General features: G+C 57.7%; 1 protein-coding gene and 2 long non-coding RNA genes across 3 annotated transcripts; 2 read left to right on the top strand and 1 right to left on the bottom strand.

Moving 5' to 3' along the window:
• The first annotated feature begins 1,619 nt into the window (after window positions 1-1,619).
• LOC140687346 (uncharacterized) lies at window positions 1,620-2,254 on the top strand. The gene is made up of 2 exons (XR_012061574.1): window positions 1,620-1,952; window positions 2,064-2,254. It is a non-coding gene; the product is annotated as an uncharacterized lncRNA (long non-coding RNA).
• A 220-nt stretch (window positions 2,255-2,474) lies between these two features.
• Window positions 2,475-6,418, top strand: LOC140687345 (uncharacterized). Its single transcript, XR_012061573.1, has 2 exons — window positions 2,475-4,971; window positions 5,595-6,418. It is a non-coding gene; the product is annotated as an uncharacterized lncRNA (long non-coding RNA).
• A 6,606-nt stretch (window positions 6,419-13,024) lies between these two features.
• On the bottom strand, window positions 13,025-16,973 carry LOC140687344 (cystatin-C-like). The gene is made up of 3 exons (XM_072943632.1): window positions 16,644-16,973; window positions 14,102-14,215; window positions 13,025-13,355 (listed from the first exon to the last, which is right to left on the bottom strand). The coding sequence occupies exons 1-3, from the start codon at window positions 16,887-16,889 to the stop codon at window positions 13,272-13,274; spliced, it is 444 nt and encodes a 147-aa protein (XP_072799733.1). The 5' UTR covers window positions 16,890-16,973; the 3' UTR covers window positions 13,025-13,271.
• Window positions 16,974-20,705: the final 3,732 nt, after the last annotated feature.

The following is a 20,705-nucleotide window of genomic DNA, read 5'->3' as shown; positions in this document are numbered from 1 at the left end:
AGTCCTGGCCCAAGGCTGTCATGTTGCAAGTTGCCATTTGCAGGGAACAAAGGAGACAGGCGTCACGTGTGAGAAGGAGGAAGCTGTGCAGCGAGACTGCCAAGAGCTGCATCTGTGGATGAGTGTGCAACCTCAGAGCAGAAGGAAGTCGCCCCCATGTGGCGGCGCTGGAGGACACTGTGGTGACAGAGGCCAGACGTGGGACAGAAATCTGCGTGGCTCCACTTTTAGGAGGAAATCAGTCGTGAAGGTCACAGAAGCGGAAAGCGGGGGGTCTCCCAGGGCTTGAGGGAGGGGAGTGGGTGATGTTGGTCAGAAGAATCAAAGCTTTAGTTACAAGACAAACACTTTCTGGACACATGCTGTGCGACAGCAGGCCTTCCGTGCACTTGAACCCGAGCTGGGGGGTCCGTGGTGTGTGCTTCTGCCAGGAAAGAGAAGCAACTGATAAACCCCGAGCGGGCAGGCGCCCCGTGGGGGTGGCGAGCGGTCGACGGCCTAGATTGCGTAGGTTTGTCTGATGGGCCCTAGTCTCCCGACACTTAAGTGTAGACATCGGTTGTATGCCAAGCGTGGTTCCATAAAGTGGTTTAACCAAACAAAAGCCACACAATTGCCTGTCTCTTCTCAGCCGGATTTAAGCTCTTAAAACTGAAACGGAAGCGCAAGCAGCATGACTTTTAGCCGGAGAATCAACATGCAAGTCTGGAGGCGGGCTGGGGTTGTCAGCAATTGTAGGCACGTCTTGGTGGATTTCCAGGGGGAACAGGCAGCGGAGGCGTTCATGAGTCCTGAGACCCCTGGATGGATGGCAAGTGTCCCGCCAGGCCAGCAGAGTCCACAGAGGCCCCTCGCTTGGTCGCTGGAACAGCCTGAAAAACACGGATCTCTCCTGCCAGTGTCTGTGGCCTCCCCATCCCGAGGGCCAGGCCCCTGCACATTCAAAGTGCTGTCCGTACATTCACCCCTGAGGGATGGTTTGGAGGCCTGTGCGCAGCATGGATCCTCACGGCGTGGCCCAGGAGAGGGCGGGAGGAGCTCAGGAAAACTCATCCTGGAGAATCCTGGAGGATGGCTGCCTCTTTGAAAGGCTCTGACAACAAACTTGCCCTCCCCGTTTCAAATTCCAAGTGTTGGGAAGCTTGGGGTCAAGTCCCTGTGTCCTGCCCTCGCAGCTGGGAACCCAGCGCCATCCCCAGCTTTCCCAGCCCCTCCCCTCCTCCTGCACGTGATCTCAGGTCAAGTTCCCACGAGGGTCGCGGGCAGCCGTTGGCTCCCGGCACCTCCCTCCATTCCTGGGCCCCTGTTCTCCTCTGGGGTGAAATCAGGGGGAGCCGCCCACGATCCCCGGGCCTGGGAACTTCCGGGCCAGGCACCTCCCTCCACCTCTGCGGCCCACGTCGCGGGAGCCCTTCTGCACAAGTATCTGGAGCTGCCCCCTCCAGGCGCTCTCTCACTGCGCACGGAGCCCCCAGCGGTCGTTCTGATGCTCTGGTCAGGCCTGCCGCTGCTCTTTTCAGACTGGTCTCTCTAGACGCAGCCAGTGACAGGCCTGTCCTTTTTGCCTTCACTGCTTCCCCGGCGTGGACGGTGCCCGCTTTCTCCTTGGGACGATTCTGTTCAGAGTCCGTTTTGGGTCTCCTGCAGCAAGTTTCCATCAACTCAGACAAATTTCCACTTCCTCAGCTGGCGGTGTTTGGAGATCAGCCACAGATGCCCAACATTGGCGCTTCCTCTGAAAACATCACACAGGAAACGCAGTGCAGAGACGACCTCCCTTTGGGGGAATAACATCTGACTCAGTCCATTTTCCATCTGTTTAACTTTTCCAGGCATGTCAGCTGTTCTGGACCAAGCCGACGTGCTTCTCCAGCCTCCCCACCCGCCCTGTGACTTCAGGCTAAGGAACTAGCCTCGGGATCTTCTCTGCTGTCCACACACAGGGGGTCGAGGTAAAAGGTGGCCCTCGGCAGTACTGAGACGTGTGTGTCAGACACCGGAGGCGGGGGATGCACGGGGCCCTGGCCCTGGTCAGTGGAGAGCCGACGCTGTCTGTCTGGCAGTTGCCCGCTTTGGGTCAGCAGGGTAAGCCCGTGACCAGACCAGCCACGGGGAGACCCTGGGAGAGCTGGAACATGGGGGCCGGCTCCCAGAGCCCGGACGGCGCTTGGAGCAGGTGGGACTTTATCTCAAGAGCACCTGCACTTTCTGTCAGTACTGACGTTCTTTAGAAAAAATAAAATAGTGCTTCTCAGCTTTTTGCATCCCCGTGAATGCAGGGAGAAGCTGTGGGACCTCAGAGTGATGAGGTTGGGGCGGGGCGGGGCGGCCGGCTGAGGGGAGGCCCTCCTCCGTGGGGTGTCCTCCACAGGGCATCCGGCGAGGAGCAGTGCGGAAGGAAAGGACGGTGCCCAGGGACACCCAGGAGTCCCTCAGAGAGGGGTTTGTGGCATTTATCTTTAGGTTTTCCAACGAAACAGTCTCGGCTAACCCTGGGAGAGCTTCGTTCACCAGCATGTGTCCAGGAGCGCAAGGCCTGGGCTTGGCAGGCAGACCCTGGGGCGGCAGGCCCTGCCCTCAGGCTCCCGCCACCCCGGCCTCTGCGCCCCTCCCTCTCCCCCGGACATCCTTCCTTAGAGCTTGCACGTTGCCCCGTCTCAGGAGATTGCAAGATCGCTTCGGGAAAAAAGCTGAAATCGCAGCAGCGTTTACTTATCCAGGCGCTAAAACATCCCAACCAACCAAACAGAAACCTCTCAGCAACCAGCAGACGCCTTAATGAGAGCTCAGGGCGCCAAATTTAGCCCCGGGAGAGTGTGCTCGGCCCGGAGCCGCCCCGCCCGTCGTGTGCTTAGACGTGCACCGGGGAAGACGGGCTGTGGTTCCGCACCTGGTCTGCCCTGCCAGTCAGCCTTCATCTGACTCCACTCAGCCACCCTCTGGGCGCTGCTCACACCTCCCCAAATTCCTGCGCCCGCATTTCTGTGAGGCCTTATGTCCCTCGCCTCTCCAAGGCAAGTGAAGGGTCTAGCCCGCCAGGGAGTCCCTCTTCCTCTCTCTTACACACAGATGTAAAGAGAGAACAGAGCTATTAACAGGTGGAAACCGGCTGCACACACGCCAGGTGGAAACTTAAATGGGGAGATGTATTTAGAACAAGGTGCAGTGACCACGTTTCCAGGTCGCCAGTGACGGCCTTCTCTTCCGTTCCGCCAGCTGCTCCCTGCTGGGCTCTGCCAAGGTTCTGGGGGGAGGGTACTGCCAGGCGGAGGAGGTGGGAGGGGGGCCCTGCGAAGACGGCCTTCTCAGGAGGCTGTGACTCTCCCAGGCGGTGGGCCCAGGACTGACGAGGGCAGGAAGCTGTCTCCTCCAGGCGGCCGGCGGTCTCCTCCCTGGTTCTGCGGCCACGTGAGGGGGGTGGCGTGTTTCTCATCTGAGTAAGGTCAGTTCTATCAATTTCACGGCCAGAGAAGTGTAACTTACAGAACATAAAAAGCGGAGAAACTCAGTTTTTCACTTGTGTGGATAACGGCTGGAGCCAGTGCTCTCTCTTGCTGTGTATCTGTTCTCTCTTCTTGAATGATACATCTCTGGAGCTGCGGTTAGGCGCGTGACGTGACCACCTGCTTGGACACGGGCTCCCAGTCCCCTGGCAGCTGGGCATGGTCGCGTGAGTCATGAGGCCTTTGGTTCTTTCTCTGATCTTGTTTTTCCCTTTAACTTTTATTTGCTACAATTTAAAACTTACAGAGAAGCTGTAAACCTGAGACAGGAGGGAAGGGGGCAGGGTACAGCCATTCAAGGAATGACGCAGCCTTAACACCAAAGTGGTGGAAAGGTCAACTCCCAGTCGGCCTTGAGGATCAAGATGGCAGGAGACTGACTTCCAGGACACCTCGAGCTTCATTTTACGCTCATTGTAACATACTAGCATGGTGAATAGCATGCCCACAGGCGCCATGACGGTGGCAAAGCTAATCATAAAAGGTCAAAGAGTGGGCGGTGGCCCAGTTCCTGGGACTCCCAGCCCCTTCCCCAGGGCAGTGGGAATGGTCCTCCCACTCGTTAGCATGTGAAGCTGTGGAGCCCATAGGAACTGGCAACACCACACCTCGTGGCCGCCTCTCTCCCTCCCTCCTCTTTGGAGACGGTCCACACTCTGTCTATGGCGTGTGCACCTACTTTTACTCTAACCTGAACACCCAACCCTGCACCTCGTGGCCTTTCTCTCGCCTTCTGGAACAGCCTGCCCTCCATACACTATGTTACCTCTCTAAATAAATCTACCTTCACTCAACTGTGGCTCGCTCCTGAATTCTTTCCTGCGTGAAGCCAAGGACCCGCACGTGCTGGGGCACGTCTCAGGGGCTCCACCGAGGCTTGGGACACGGCCCTCCTCTTGCCCCACATCCGTTTTTCCTGTATCAAACCTAGCACAGGAAGTCCCGTGTACCCAGACTCACAATCATTACCATTTGGACGCATTTCCAATACCATTTCCCCTTTCTGCATTCGTTGTATTAGTATGTCTACACCCCTAACTACTTCAGCTGTATTTTCTAAAGACAAGAACTTAGGTTTTGGTATCTGTTTTTGTTTTCATTTGTCTTAAGAGAGATTTTCTAATTTCTGTTTTGATTTCTTCTTTGACCCAAGGGTTGTTAAGAATGCGTTGTTTAATTTCCACGCATTTGTGCGTCTCCATGATTTTCTAAGAAATTGATTTCTCGTTTTATTCCTTTGTGGTCAGAAATAGTACCTGGAATGATTTTAATTATCTTACACTTGTTAAAACTTACTTTGTGCCCTGGCGTGTGATCTGTCCTCAGAAAGCTCCCTGTGTGCTCAGAAGGCGAGCCCCGCCGCGGCTGGGCGGGATGTTCTGTGCACGCTCGTGAGGTCCATTCGGTCTGCAGCGTTCACACCTGCTGTCTCCTTACGAGCGCTCTTCCTGGATGCCTTGGAGGCAGGGTACTGAAGTCTCCGCCTGTCACCGCGCTGCTGTCCGTTTCTCCGTCCGCTGCGCGTGTTGAGTTGCTTTGATGTTGGGTGTCTGTATGTTTATAATTGTTGTTCCTTCCTGTTGCAATGTCACTTTCATCACTATGTAATGACGTTTTGTTTCCTGTGACAGTTTTGACTTGAAGTCTATTCTGTCTGAGGTAAAGACAGCTTCCCCTGCTGCTTTTGGTTCCTATTGGCACAGAGCACGTTTTTCCAGCCCCTCACTTTCAGCCTGTGTGTGTCCTTGAGTCTAAGGGGAGTCTCCTGTAGGCAGCGTGCGGTTGGGTCTTGCTTTTTTATCCATTCAGTCATTCTAGTGTTTTGATGGGTGAGTTTGATCCGCTTTTGTAAAGTGATCACTGGCGGATAAGGACTGACTGGTGCCACTTCACTCGCTGTGCTCTGTCCGTCTGGCGGTCCTGCCCTCACTCCACGGGAAGACGCGTGGACATCTGGAAACCCCCTGGACTGGCCAGCTCAGGGCTCAGACTGTGCTTATCGTCTGCTCCAACCGTCAACTCTTGTTTTTCTTTTGTTTCCATAGAAATGCCTCTTATTAAACACCTGATGCAAAAACTTACACCTTTCAGGCCTAACTTTGGGCGTTGCATCACTGCCTCCCAAGATGAGACACAACCCTTCACTGAACTGTGTTCTCAAACTTGCGTCACTGGTTCAGTGAGATGTGGAGCAACCTGTCAACTCAGGACGGGTCAGACCTGCTGCACCGGGTGGCCCAGGGCGTTACAACGTCTCACAGCGTCATCCAAACTTCTGACCAGATTCCCGCGGCCGCCGAGATCAGCGAGCTGTTTTAGGGCTGGACGCTTCAGGTTTGGGGCAGTGGCTGTGAACTGGATTTCAGATCTTTGCCTGTATAATTATTACACGATCTGCCACTCTAGCCCCACTTAGATGCGTAATTTCTTCATTACAATGTACTAGCACCCAGGCCGCTGAAGTCCTTCCCCTGAACTCCGGGGAGTTGTACCGCAACCCTTGATAGCTGGCTTTTCTTTTCATGATGCAAGAGCCTGGCCTAAGCTTTGCTTGGAGAGGCGTCTGTTTCAAAGGTGGCTTTCTTGGATAACGCATTGCCGGCCACGTGGCGAGACCCGGAGCCGGTCCTCCCCGCCCCCGCCAGCGCCCAGCTCCTTCGTCTTAGGGGTCTTCAGCTGATTTAGATGACTGGCCACTTGGCCACTCCACCCTCACCCCATTTTTCTTCCTGAGCTTTAATTCGCACTCTTGTGTTTTAAATTCATCAGTAAAGGGTGACCCTGTGAAACCCTAGGCCCCCAGCCTCCATCTCAGTAAAAGCAGAACCCCAGCCTAGCGTTCTCTCTCTACCCGCCAAGCTGTGCCCTGCACCATCCAGGATCTGTGAGCAATAAACCTTGTCTCTTTCAGTGTGTCCTGATGGTTACGGCTCAGGACGTCTCACAGTCACAGTAAGAACCACAAGGGCCAGCCCAGCCACAGCTCTCGTTCCAAAAGGGGAACCTGCAGCCCAGGTGGGTGCCCCCAGCACGGCCAGTCGGCGGTGCGGCTCAGAGCAGCGGTCTTGCTGATGTCGCCTGCTCCTTGTTCTGATTCTGAATGTAATTCATTGTCTTCTCCGCTTTATCGCCGCGAAGCTGGAGGCCGGGAAGGCACCGCGAGGGCCTGTGCTCAGGACCTTCTGTGCCTACAGTCAGGTTTCTTGGGGAAACCAAGTAGAAAGAGGAGAATTTTGGAAAACGTCCTTCAGGTTAGCTTTCAAAACAGAAACAGAGGAGGGAAAAAAACCACAAAAGAAGAAAGTCAACTATGAAAGTTCGAGCCTATGTGTCCCCTTGACCAGGCCGTGGGGTCCAGCTGCTGGCCAGACACTGGTCTGGACGTTGCTGCAAAGGTGCTGTGCAGACGTGAGTCACACCTGCACCCAGTCGACCTTAAGTAAGGAGCTGACCCTCAAGAATGCGGGGTGGGCCACATCCGGCCGGGCCGGGCCTGCAGAGGAAAGTAGGTCCCCGGGAGGAAGAGGGTTCTGCCTCAACGTGGTGACATAAGTCCCGCTGGGGTTCGCCCTGCTGGCCCTCCTGGCGGACTCCAGACTTGCCAGGCTCGGCAGTCACACAAGACAACTCCTTAACATAATGTATGCACATATTAGTTCACATGTATCATTTCATATATGTGTTACTTCACATATATATTCCACCCATACATTATTTGACACCTACGTTATTTTGTGTATATATATGTACATTATTGACTCTACTTCCGTGGCGAACCCTGACCGATACACTCCTTCAGCTGAAGGATGAGGGACATGTCCTTAGGACTTCAGGTCTCTGAGGACCTGGGCCGATGAGACCGGCGTGAAGTACAAAGCAAAGCGAAGTGATACCAGGGAGATGGGGGGGTGCCGGGGGGGAGGCCGGAGGGACCGGTGCTGTCCAGCTGCCCTTGGAGGGGGCGCTGGGAAGGTGAGAGGCATGAGGGTGGAAGCCATTACTGAATCGGAAACAGTGACTGGGCATCTCAGATGAAGAGAAGAGAGGTCTCAGAAGAGGCTGGAAGGCACCTTTGGTGGAGGTGTAAGACCCGTGAAACTGCTGTAGGGGGTACTGGGCAAAGGTTACCCCTAGTTGGAACAGGTGGGGGCTTGCCCCTAAGCCTGTCAGTCACCCGAGGAGCGGGACTTCAGCAGCTTGGGTGGGGCCCGGGGTCCACACTGACTCAAAGCTCTCAGGTGGTCCTCTGGGGTGAGCACCAGCTTGCAACTGGGTCAGCTTGCCAGTCAATGCCACCAGCCCCAACTCACCAAAGCTCTACTTCCAGGGGTTCCCGGGGGACGCAGACCCTATAGGTGGGGATACCAATTGGCTTCAGCGCCAAGGAATGTCCCTGATGAATCCAAGGACACTAAGGGAGGGCAGCAGAGGTGGGACTTGCAAGAGGGAGCTTCTGATGGGAAATGTCTCCTTAGATGCAAGTCATGCGTCTCAGGAAAAGAGGAGGGACAAGACTTGTTCCAGCAGCAGACGATCTGGGTGGCCAGGTGCCACTGACGTATATCCTGCGTACGGACTTTGAAGGAGCAGGGAGTGAGGGGCTGGGAGGCCAGGCACAAGACATTGCGAGGGGGGGCACTCAGTTCGGCAGGTGACACAAGTCAGTTAGGAAAGGCCAGGGACCAACCTACAGACAGGTGGAACCATCACAAACTTACCTGACCCTCGCTGCGCGGCCAGGGGAGGAGCAATTCTGATTCAGCTGGTGGCTGAGCATTCCTGCAGCGACAGCAGTGGCTCTCAGACCTCACTCCGCTCCACAAGCCCCCCCACCCCCATCGCTGTGCAGCAAGTTAGTGACTTCAAGCAGTGAGCATCAATTATCTCACAGTTTCTGTGTGTCAGGAATCCAGGTTCAGCTGAACTGGGTGCCTCCAGCCCAGTGCACCGCCAGGCTGCAGTCAGGCTGTCGGCAGAGATGCACTCTCAGACGGAGGCTTGGCTGGGCCCGCTGGCTGGGGGTTGCTTCCAGGCCCACCCCCTCCACTCCGCCCGCCCCCCGGGTGGCTGCTGGCACGTCTTGGCTCCAGCAGGGGAAGGGATTACACAGGGGTGTGACTCCCAGCAGACGGAGCTCAGGGGCACCAGCCGGGGCCGCCCGCCGCGGTTTAATGCAGATTATTGGAACCACCCCAGACCTCATTCAGCAGGGCTGCTCGGGGCCCAAGAATTGTCATTCCCAACAAAGTTCTCGGCTGGCATTTCCGCTGCTGCTGCTGGTCCCAGGACTACACTTTGGAAATTGCTGATTTAAAACCCCGGTGTGCAGTCACCAAGGGAAACAGGCCCCAGCCGTGGCAGGAACTTGGCCTTCACCCACGGGCCCGGCCCCGAGCCTCCGTAGCTGAGATTCTGGCTGAGCCCGAGCTGAGTAAGAACTCAGGGAGGATCCTTTGTGAGCTTAAGACTTAGGCTGTCTAGCTCACACAAGGACAAGAGGCTATTTGGGGTGTCAGTTCCCAGGACTCCATCTTGTAAGAGGAGTTAATCTTGAACTTAATTTTCCCTGGGAATGAGAAAACAGGGGTCAGGGTGGGTGGAGATGTCTGTGTTGGCTTGTCATTAGAGGACAATTGTGTGATTGTCCTTGCTTCATTCTGTTGACACTTGGACATGTGGCCGGAAATTATTAGGGATGGGAAAGAGAACACTCAGCAAACATTTGGTTTGGGTAAATTGTAGCTTTGGGATGAAGGTTTTAAAACGCAGCTTCATTCAAATATAATTCGCACGCCGCACAATCCAACCATTCAATGGGTGCAGTTCAGTGGTTCTAGTATAGTCACAGAATTGTGCAAATATGTCCGTAACCTAATTTTAGAATGTTTTCAGTAACCCCTAAACCCCCACCCACAGCAGCCACTTCCTACCCCTCTGCCCCCTGCCACCCCAGCCCCTAGTCTCATAAAGGGTCACAGCTCTTTCAGAGGGGACGTTCCTTCCTGGGCTGGAAGGGGCCACGGTGACTCGTGACCCCACTATTCCTCACTTTAAATACACAGGTCTGGGCTGTATAAACTGTCAGTAATTCATCAACGTCCAGCCCTCTGTCTCAAGCACTCACATAACTGCGCTTTTTTTTTTTTAATTGAAGCACAATGTGTCAGCTTCTGGTGTCCAGCACCATGTCCCGGTCATGTGTCTACATACATACATTCATTTTCATAGTGTTTTTCATTAAAGGCTCCTACAAGATATGGAATACCATAAGGTATCACTCACAGGTGGACTCTAAAAAAAGAAAAAGGAAAGGAAAAAGCGGACACAAATGCGCTTTGACCTCTCACGGGCGGAGCAGTTCTCGGAACTTTCTGAGAGGCTGTTCCCGGGTTGTAATCTTCAGTTTGGCTCGAATAAAATTTTCCATTCCTTTCTTAGAGTGACTGACTTTTTTTGGCCACACAGCTGAATAGACACAATAAAAGTGTAAACACACGGCAAGACGTATCTTATTCAAAAATGAAAACTTATATATTGGACATTGTCCATTTTTTTCCCAAATCAGGATATAAGTTCAATGTTGTTCTAGTTCAAAACACAGTAATTCTACTTTTTGAACGTGAAAACAAATTTTTTCGTCTGGAAGAATAAATACAAGAAATTTAGAAATAAACTTTTATTAAAGGATAAAGAAAATGGTTCTCACCTAACGTATATTAAAACATTAAATTTGAAATAGAGGGGAGGGCACAGCTCAGTGGCAGAGCACGTGCTAAGCGTGCAGGAGGTCCTGGTACCTCCATTAAAAAAAAAGAAAAAAAAGGAAAAATGGAGCAGCTGGCACAGAAGCATAAAACCCTCTAGGTTTCGCGCTGAGATGCAGAAAGTGACCCCTGACGCTGTTTAAAGCAGTCCTCGGAACCCTCGGAGAAGCGAGGCTAATCACCTCATTTGGAAAAACGGAGGCAGACTCTTACAAGACCCCCCAGAACAGTAACATTCTGACTGGAGCCCTACAGCGCATTTATGTGACAGACTCCAGTGGCTTCGTGTGCTGTGTGCTGACCTCGGTGTCCACAGACAGGAACACACGGATCCCCGAGACCCCACGAGGAAGGGGCTCTGCTGTCCCCTCCCTGATGACACGCAGGGAGCTGGGGGCCACACAGCCAGGGGGATTCTCACCCAGCAGCCCTGGGCTTCACCCCTTCAGTGTGTGTGCCTCCCGACACACACGTGTCCACGGTGGCCCCCTGACCTGGCGGCAGGTGATGCTGGCTTTCGCCCGGAGCTCTGCTGGGGCCGTCTCCGGGGCACCCCCGGGAGCCTCTCCAGCCAGGCTTCTCCCACAGCACATGTCCCAGGGAGCTCGGGAAGGACGCCACAGGCCGCCTGTGCACCCTGGAGGTCACAGGACCACTGCGTCTGCAGTTTTCGGTTGAAGGGGTCGCAAGCCCGCCCAGGGTCAAGAGGCGGCTTACAGACCCCACCTCTCCATACAAGGAGTGTCACCGTTTTAAGCCACTGCAAAATACAGTTGGAACAATGAAAAAATACCTAAAACTTACTGACCGCCCATCCAGAGCCAGGCACTGGGCTAAGTCTATTTATAGGAACAATTTCACTTAAATTATACACAAAGAGGGAAACCGCAGCCCCCAGACGGTGTCACTTGCACTTAAGCCCGGGATAGGAAACCCAGACCCACGGCCTCGCCTGACCGCAGTCCCCACCTGCCCAGAAGTGTCGTCTTCGTCCACAGCACGGAACCTTCCGGGCAGCACCGCGAGGCGTCTGTCACGTGGGGCCTCCCCATCCCCAGAGGAAGAAGAGGCAACTGCCTGGTAAAACCCACGCCTTCTCTGCTCCCTTTCCCCCCAGAGAAGGCGTCTGGGCCCCAAGCAACCCTCCCTTTCCGTTCGCTGACTTCCCCGCCCTCCCCTCCGACAGGAGCCTTCCACCTTCCAGGGCTCCTGTGACCCCCTTCTAGCCCCTGCATGGAAAGCTGCTGGAGTCCCGAACCGTCTTTAGCTGCACTTGGCCGAATTCTGTTTTTTAACAACACAAGCTTAAAATAAACAAACATGAAAGTCCAGCCGCGCAGATGAAAGTTGCAAGGGCTGTGGCTCTTCCCTAGACACGCTGTCTGGGTGGCGTCCGGGCTGGCAAGCCCTCCAGGCTACCCGCCCCCTCTCCAGCCCTGGGGTGGCGCCAATTAGAACCCTGCAGTGTGGGCTGTGGAGCAGGAGGCTGGGCGGTGGGCCGAGCAGAGCACCCCGACCTCCGCACGGAACAGGGCTCTGGAACTGTCCGCAGAGGACTTTACGGGAAATCAGCCTGGAGGCTGTCATTACTCCCCCGGGAAGGAAAGTCTCTGCGGAGGCCTTTGCCCCAGGCCACCACCTGTGTCCTCTCTGCTCAGCCAACATGTCTGCAAGTCCCAGGGCCCCCTGCAGGGCCCAGCCCCAGGCCCAAACCTGGCCAGTGCACCCTCCTCAAGTCCCTAAGCCCTCTGTGAAGTCGCGTCTGGGGTGAGAAGGTTCTGCTGGGACCTCAGGAAGGTGAGAGACAGGGACGGCAAACTCCTTGGGGGCAGCAGTCCCCACCCTCCTCCCGGACCCTCCTCCCGGCGTCCTGGTTCTGGCTCTGCTGATGCCGTGGGGTGCCGACCTCAGAGCCGGGTTCACCGCAGGAGGCTGGTCAACGCTGCCCTGAGTGTGGCAGGTATCTGGGAACACTGCCTGGGTGGTCAGCGGTGAGGAGGGGTCTCCCTCGGGAGCGAACGGTCCACATGAGGACTCTGCAGGGAACGGAGCTAGGACTGGCTTGCTCCTGGCTCGGGGCACCAATACCCACTCTTCTGCGAATGATGGCGACACTGAGAGGTGACATTCTGTGCTAATTAAACAGTCCTTAGGAAAAGCAGCAGCCCATCCCGCACGTGGAGCTCTGCACTGAGACTTGTTTTAACCGGGAGCCCAGCAAGGGGCAGGAGGGGTGTCACTTCAACTTCACCCCCAGTTCCGACCTTGATTGACCTTGATTCCGATCGCCCCACCCCCATCAGTTATACATACTTTTAGTTTTTGTCTCTTTGTAGGGGCCCAAACTTGTCTGCAGAAACAAAGAGATGTAAATCATGACTCCCTTTGTTTCTAGGGAACATTTGTGATCATGACAGTGCCTCCCAGGAGTCTGATCAGCTCACGCACGTGGCTGGAATCCACCTGCCGGGGCAGCCCTGGGCCTGGCTCGGGCTCCGTCTCATGTTCCGCCTCCTGGCGGTCCCCCCCCCACCCCCCGCACCGACTGGCTTCTTTCCAAGTGCAGTAGCCCCTCCTCACCCTTCTCCAGGCATCGAGAGCCAGCGCCCAAGTCCCCTGCAGTGCCCGTGTGGCCGTGCCAGCTCTCAGCTCCCAGTCTGCCCGCACTCAGAGCCAGTGAGACAAGGGGCTGTCCCTCAGGTGACCGCCCCCACCCGCCCTTCCATGCACAGCCCAAGACAGTGAACAACTCAAGGGGCAGCTGCTGTGACTGTTTAATTGAGCAGAATACAGAACACGTGCACCTGGTGCACTGGGAAAGCAGTTAGAAGAAGTGCCTTAGAGCCACTGAGCAGCTCAAAGAATGCCGAGAAGCCCTCTCTGTGTCGCTGGGGCCGACGCACGGAGGGGACGTCCCCCAGGCAGGCCGCCCATCCGAAGCGAGGGTGCTCCGTGGGGGGACATGCGTGAGAGGCGGTCAGCGAGCCCGCCTGCCGCCTGGCCCCTACTCAGCCTGACAGCTGGACTTCCCCATGGAGACGACGCCCAGCCAGGGGACGGTGTGCACCTGGAAGGAGCAGAGCGTCTTCTGCGGAGGGAGAGAGGGACCGTCAGTCAGGGCTACAGGTAAAGAGGAGAACGCGCAGCGCCCGGCCCGGACTTCAGAGTGCAGGAGGCGGGGCGGCGGGGGGACTTTCAGCCGCCGCGGCCCGAGCCCTGAGCCCCAAGCCGGATCCGGCAGTGACCTCTCAGTCACCCGCCCACGGCTCCAAGTCCAGGCACTGGCATCATGTCCCCAACCCGTGCAGGGCTCCACAGTGGTGCCCCCGACACAGCCCTGGAAGGAGAACCCCAGCAAGGCCACAGAGCCCCCGCAGGAGCGGGGCACGTCCCATCTGCCACCCCGAGTGGCTGGCACTAAGACAGGTCCAGGGTGAGGACCCAGGGGCTGGGACCAGGTCCAGGAAAACCCCAGACAAAGGCACAACCTGAGACAGGTGACAAAGCAGTGCAGCCCTCCCAGAGGCCAAGACCCCCGAGAACGAGTTCGGTAACTGGTGAGCGGGGCTGGATTTCAGCCATCTGCGGCCTCTAATTCTCTGTAATCTGCCGGGGCGGCCGGATTAGGGAGCCCTTTCTCCTCCCCGGCTGCTTCCTCACTCCTACAGGCGACAATCCCCAAAGCTCACGGTGCCCCAGTTCCCCAGCAAAAGCCCTCTCATAAATGCAGTCTAGTCACATGTGCACACACACGTGCACACCCCCAGCACTCACCCTGGGCCCACCCCCACAGGCACAGGCACACCCGCCCCCCTGCCCCCATCAGGCACGTACCCTCTGCAGGTGCGGCTGGTCGTGGAAGGGACAGTTGGCCAAGTCGGGCTGGGACTTGGTGCATGTGGTTCTGCCAATCTCCACTTCCAAGAAGTAGTTCATCCCGGCCACGACCTGGACACGCGGAGGGCAGATTTGTTTACAACACCCGTCAACTGCACACGCAGTTACCCTCCTCCCGCCACGCCTCCACGCCAGTGACCCCCGTTCACAGAGCCACGCTCAGAGCTCCCCTCAACAGCTCTGCGCCCCAGGCCCTTGCTGGACTTGTTAACCAGCCGCTCCAGCAGGTATCTCCCTCAGGAACTCAGAAGGTGGAAGCCAGGGACCCGGTCCAGGAACAGAAGGCGCAGCTCTGGGGAGCCAGTCCGGTGTGGGCGAGCAGCCGGCCAGCACCCGGAGCCAGGGCAGGGACCAAGCACAAGGTGGCGGCCCCACACCAGGGCCCACACTGCCTCTGCAGGAAGACAGTCGCCTGGTGATTACACTTCAGCAAGATCCACTCACCAGTGTGGAGCCCAGAGCCCCTCGCTCCCTGCACGCATCCAGGGCTGACTTACTCCCTCCCGTAAGGAGAGAAAGCATGTGTGTTTGGGCCAGTAAGAGACCGCCTCTTCACTGCTATTTCTGATGAGAATACTTCTGAAGTGTGCCACATACCCCATGTCTTTGACACCCGAGATTACAGACTAGAAGTGAACCCTGTCCTCACACAGGCATTCCAGACGTGCCTCGTTAGAGCTTGGAGAAGCAGGGGTGAAGGGCTGGGACCAGGCTCCAGACACCGCGCGAGTCCTGGGGTCCCTCTGCTGCCGGTTCCCCCACGTGGCGGATAAGCTAGTGTCACAGTGGAGAAGTGCAGGCTGGCGGGGACCTGGTGAATGGGCAGTGCACATCCCACCCAAAGGGGACAGTGCCAGCCCACTGCTGCAGGGGGAGAAATGCGCCCAGTCCTGAGCCATCTGCTGACACACGCAGGACCACGCTTTTGGTGCTATGTGGCTGCATCCTGCTCTTGAGTGGTGGTCTAAATTCTAGCCTTCCTTCAAGGACCAGCCCTTTCTGACCCTCTCTCTCGTCCCCTTCTCCACTCCAAGCAGGAGCTCCTCATCTGGCCAGAACCCCAGGCAGGCTGGCAGAGGCAAGGGTCACGCTGTCGGTGAAGGCATGCCCATCTCAGGGTGGGGGTGGGATGTCACAGCCTGGGGACTGCTGCCATGGATGTGACCTGTGGGCGGAATCTACTGTCCAGGAGCCTTTGGATTCATATACCAGTGCCCATGCTCCAGGGTGCACAGACACCACGTGGCAGCTCACAGACTTGTCTGTCAGCTGATAACTCATCTGTCACTACCCCTCCGGGGAGCAGTGAGGCCCCGCAGGGAGGATATTTGGAATGTCTGCCCTCAACTCCACTGCACAATGAGGACCTGAAGGCCAGGTAACTTTAGTGGCACCTGCTGAGAGAAGGCTAGCATGCCCTTCCGTGTGACCTAAGTCTCATCTCCAGGAAACATCAGGCCAACCCAAATCCAGCGACAGTCTGAGCCTCAACTGGCTGGACCCTTCAGAAATAACGCCAAGGTCACGGGACAGAGCAGGGGCCTCCCCAGAGCAAAGGAGGTTGCTGGACAGTGGCTGCAGTGTGTGGCCCAGGAGTGTTCTTGGCTGTAAAGGACACAGTGGGACGGTCAGCATCATCTGAATAAAGTCTGTGTATTGCATAGCATGCCCTTGTTTTTAGGAAACATACACAAAGGTGTTTACCCTCAAGAGGGTCAGAAAAACAAACGCATACATACATCCAGACACACAGTAGGATGAGGTACACCGAGCAAACGTGGCAACGTTCTAACGTTAGAGGAATCTGCCTGAAGAAGCTAGAGGTTCTATGCGCTGTTTTTGCAATTGCTAAGTCTGAAATTATACCAAAATAAAAAGTTTAAGAGGAAGAAGTGCTTAAAGAATTATTCAGTGGCAGAGTCAGGAGGGTGGCCAGGCGTGGGTCTGTTTTTTCCCCTCGTCCGTGGTCATTTAGTTGTAAACTCAGCCGAGCCCCGGGATCCCGGAGGTTGGGCCCTGACCGGGCGCCGACCCGGAGAGCCGGCGGGTCCAGCCACTCACGCCGAACCCGGCGATGGGCTGCGGGCGCCGCGAAAGGCCCGGCCGGGGTGAGAAGCGCGTTAGCGGCAATCCACGCGGCCCCGAGGGGCTTCGGGAGACCCTCCCCAGAGCTGGCGGCCGGCGGCGGCGGGGCTGGCGACGGAGCGCGGGCCACGCCCCCCAGGAGGCCGGGCCTCCAGCAGTCAGAGCCGCCCCACCCCTGCGCCCCCTGCCTAGCTCCTGGCCTAGCACTGGGGCCCCGCGCCTCCTCCTCCCCCGGGACCCCGCACCCCGCGCGCCTCCCCCCTGCGCCCGCACCGCAGTCCCGTGCCCCTAACCCCGGGCCGCGTTACCCCGGCCCCGCGCCTCCGCTCCCTCCCTCCTGCCCCACACCTCCCCGGGCCCCGCGCCCCCCCGATCCCTTCCCCCGGCCCCGCACCTGCTTGCGGACGCGCACCACACGCATCACGCGGCTGTGGAAGGCGTCGTTGCTCGCCTTGTTGTACTCGCTGAGGGCGAAGGACAGCGCCTTCTGCACGCCCTCCTCGTTGACCTCCGCGTCCATCAGGCCGCCCACCAAGCGGTTCCGTTTGGAGGTCTGCCCGGCCGCGGGGCTCACGGCCAGGGCCAGGGCCAGGGCCAGGGCGGCCAACAGGAGCAGCGGGGCGCGCGGGAACCCGGCCATGGTCTCTGGGAGGCAGACGGAGACGCAGCCGAAGGGAGATCGCGAGGACTCCCCGCGCCGCGGCGCCTTTATCCCGGGGCCGCCCCGCCCCGCTCCCCGCCCCGCCTCCTGCCCCGCCTGCGCAGCCCCGCCCCACCCGGCCCCGGCCCCGCCCCGCCCCGCCTCCCCGCCCGCGGCCCCGCCCCCAGCCTCGCCCCAGCCCCGCCTCCCCTCCCGCGGCCCCGCCCCAGCCCCTCCCCTCCCCACCGCCGCGGCCCCTCCTCCCCGTCACGGTCCCCACTCGGGCGCGCCCCAGCCCGGCTGGCCGTGGCCTCCCGGGTGTCAGCCCTCTCCCGGCCGCCCGAAGCTGGTAACCCCGAACTCTGTCTCCTGGTCTGAAAGGGGCCATCCGCGCCTGGTCTCGGCTAGGCGTCCCCGGAGCAGGGCTGTGGTTTCCGAGGCAGAGGAGGGTCTGCGCCCTGTCCTGGGAACTTATTTGCCAAACACCGGTGAACTAACCTTTACTTGGGAAACGCTCATCGGCTTCTCTTTCTCACAACTCTTATTTATTCAACCAGCAAACCTTTCTGGGACTTCTCCGTGGGTGGGGGAGCGAGGGGCCAGGGCCTCGGGTGGTAGGGACCCCACCCGATGGAGATGTAACGCGAAACTGTGTGTAACTACAGTTTCTAGAAGACGCGTTTAAAAGGGAAAAAATAATAATAATAAGCGGGTGAAAACAATACTTTTTATTTAACCCAATATATCCAACGTATTATTTCAACATATGCAGGCAATCGTTAATGAATGTTTCACATTCTTCTGTGTGTACGGTCTTTGGAATCCTGTGTGTGCGTTTCACCCTCGGAGCAGGCCCCAGTGCAGACGGCCGTTTCCAGCCCCACCCCACCCCCGGGGTGGTGCGGCTGCCCCGCCCAGCTCCAGGGGGTGTGGGTGTGGGGCGCAGTCATCAGTAATCATGGTCAAGGAGCGACAGGTGCTCTGCTGGAAGTGAAGAGAAGGGTGAAATAGAGACGGTGCCACTGGACACACAGGGAGGGCTGGGGGGGGCGTGGAGGGGCAGGCCAAGGGGGCAGGCGGGAGCGGAGGCCCAGGTGGTGGGCTGCTCTTGCCTCTCCCTGGGGGAGCCACACCCCTGGCTCCAGTCCTCTGTCTGCGGCTTGGAAAACTGCCTTTATTTTTAAAAATCAACTTGAATGAGGTGTGATGTTCATACAATAAAATGCCTCATTTTATGTGTCCAGACGGCGGACGTTTAGCAAATGCACACACCAGTATTCCTGCCCTGCCAAGGTCGAGAGCATTCCCCGTGCCGGCAGAGCTTCCTTCTGCGCCCACCCCTGCTCCAGGCCGTGCAGCGGCCTGTCCCCCCGGACCTGGGTTCGGCCTGTTTTGGGACATCCTGCCAAAGGTGTGTGCCTGGCGCTGGACATCATTTTTGAGCTTCCCCCTTGTTGTGTCCACCTGATTGTTGTTCTCTTTGTCCCAGGACCGAGAGGTCATGGTCAGCTGAGTGCTGTGGGGGCTGACACACCCTCCAGCCCAGGACAGTGTGGGTCGGGCTCGAGTGTGGCCCCAGGGTGGCGGGGAAGGCTGTCTGAGACGGTCCTCTTACCTGCCCCTTTTGTGCCGAGGGGCCCTGTGACCAATGGTTGACCTCTGGAGATGGAGCAGAGTCACCAGGAGGCCTCCGGGCCCCTCAGAGTGAAACCAGAGGAACATTCCTCGGGGTGGCCAAGGCGATGGTCAGTCAGCATCCATCCTGACCCGCGGTGGCCTTGGGGCTGGAGTGGCAGGGACCTGGCCCCGAATCCAGAACAATATTAACAATGAAGATTCACGCTCAGTATTTCTGAGACCCTGTTGCCCGAGGCCCAGTTATAACTGTAGGGCTGGAAATGCATTCCCTGCCCGCTTCTAGGTTCTTTGGCTGTCTAATAATTAAATTGCCATGAGACAGATTAACCGGAGAAAGATCAATTAACTCTGTACTTACAGGCGCCCCACAGAAATGCGACACGGAGGCCGTCAGGCAGTTGAAGCTTATATACCATCCTGAGCTCAGGAAACGAATGGGGATGGGGGCTTCCGTGGGGGGTCAGGTGCGACCCACAGGAAGATGGGAGAGCAGCTGCGGGGGGCTGAGACTCTAAGACTCAGGCTGGCGTAGACACTCCTCCAGGCAGTTAGGAGGTGAGAGGTTTTCCTGAGCCCGCTGGGTCCTGACGGCCTTCAGCTCCAAATAACCCCCACACCAAAGTGGCACACTTAGGGGCGGTGTCTTCTGCCCCCCTCCTCCGCCTCTCCCTGCTGCGAGCCCAGAGCCTCTAGAAAGGTCTCGTGCCCACCGTGCGCGCAGGTGCAGCAGGGCTGCGCTCGCAGGACAGTGGGGGAAAGGAGGCCGTCCGAGCTCTCTCAGTGACTTAGAAGACAGGAGATCCACGGAGCTGGGAGAGGGGGGCTGTCCCCCACCCCCCACCCTGGCACTTCTGAGCAGCATGAGTGTCTCTGAAGGGCAGAAACTGGTCCTCACCCGACTTTCTGCGACATGCTGGGCAGCTCAGGAGGGTGCGGTGCAGAGATGGACCCGGTCCTCGATCTGTGTCGGTGAAAAGAGGTGGGGGCCCAGACGGCCAGAGCCGGCGGTGAGAGTGAGTGTGCTGGGGTGGCCTGAGTGGCGACACGTTGATCACACAGTGAGGAGAGGGGAGCGTCTTGACACGGCGACATCTCTGATCACAGCCTAGGGTGCCCACCTGCAGCGCAGTCTGCTAAGGCTGGACGTCTGCTCCAGCTGTTTGGATGACCTTGGCAAACACCACCCACCTGGCGAGGCGGCCACTCTGTTAACCATAGTGTCAGCAGTCAGAACCCCAGGGATGGGCAGGCTTCAGTGGGACCGGTAATACAGTTTAAAATGATGGAGCAGCCAAGCCCTGAGGCTCCCGGGACAAGCTAGCAGGAACCCAGAGGGAGACAGTGAACTCCAGACCTGGGCGGCTTGGGCACCCACACACCTTGAGCTGTGCGGAGGGAGGGGCAGGTCTGCCCAGGAGGGAGCAGGGCGAGGGCTGTGTGTGTGACTGCTGATCTCATGATCCAAATTAGTCGAGTGAGAAATTGAGGGAGGGAGTGACAGTGGTGCTCGGAAATAAACAATGCTAGGTGGATATTAAGTAAGACTTCAGTAAATACATGACCAAGCGCATAAAACATCCCCCAGGGTGGTAAGTGGTCACAGCAGGTGGCCAAGAGTTGAGATTCTTGGAGCAAGGAAACCTCGGTGTCCACAAAGATGGCTTAGACTGACTGAGCAGGTCACAGGTCTCCTGGCGTCTTAGCATGGAAAGCTTGGGAACCTCCCTGATGGGGGCAGGGGTTGGTTCGCAGGGCCAAGCCCTGAGGTCCCTTACGCACACCTTCCCTGCTCCCCTCCCCGCGCCAGGCTCAGGGAGCGCCGGGGGCCTGGGGACTGTGTGCCAGCGTCGCTGGAGCTCTCGGGGCTCGGGCAGGAGGGGTGCCATGGAGATTGTGGCTGGGACGCTCACAGGAAAGCCTGAGGGAAGCGCCGGGGGAGAGGCAGGAGGAAGCTGGTGCCCCGGGCCACATGTAAACGGCCCTCAGCGCTCTGTGCAGCAAGTTTCCACTTATCCTCTGGAACAGCACAGATACCAAGCGGCTCCAGTGTCGGGGTCTGGGGACAGGGGGAGGGCATCCGAGGATGGGACGGCTGTGCAGTGCCCCTACCCCGGCCCAGGCCTCAGCCTCGGCCGCGAGGAAAGCAGGGCGGCTCTAGGTCGGGTTGAGCAATCCCCT

The sequence above is a fragment of the Vicugna pacos genome, chromosome 19 (assembly GCF_048564905.1).
Source record: "Vicugna pacos chromosome 19, VicPac4, whole genome shotgun sequence".
NCBI lineage: Eukaryota > Metazoa > Chordata > Mammalia > Artiodactyla > Camelidae > Vicugna > Vicugna pacos.
The sequence above is the reverse complement of the archived record's forward strand: the minus strand, read 5'-3'. Positions and strand labels throughout refer to the sequence as shown.

Bases quoted from the DNA above. Each gene is read 5' to 3' on its own strand.
- LOC140687344 (XM_072943632.1), bottom strand. From the start codon at position 16,889: ATGGCCGGGTTCCCGCGCGCCCCGCTGCTCCTGTTGGCCGCCCTGGCC. The intron at 14,216-16,643 runs GTGCGGGGCCGG...CCGCGTGTCCAG, and splicing joins TGGTGCGCGTCCGCAAGCAG to GTCGTGGCCGGGATGAACTA. The intron at 13,356-14,101 runs GTACGTGCCTGA...CTCCCTCCGCAG, and splicing joins ACCAGCCGCACCTGCAGAGG to AAGACGCTCTGCTCCTTCCA.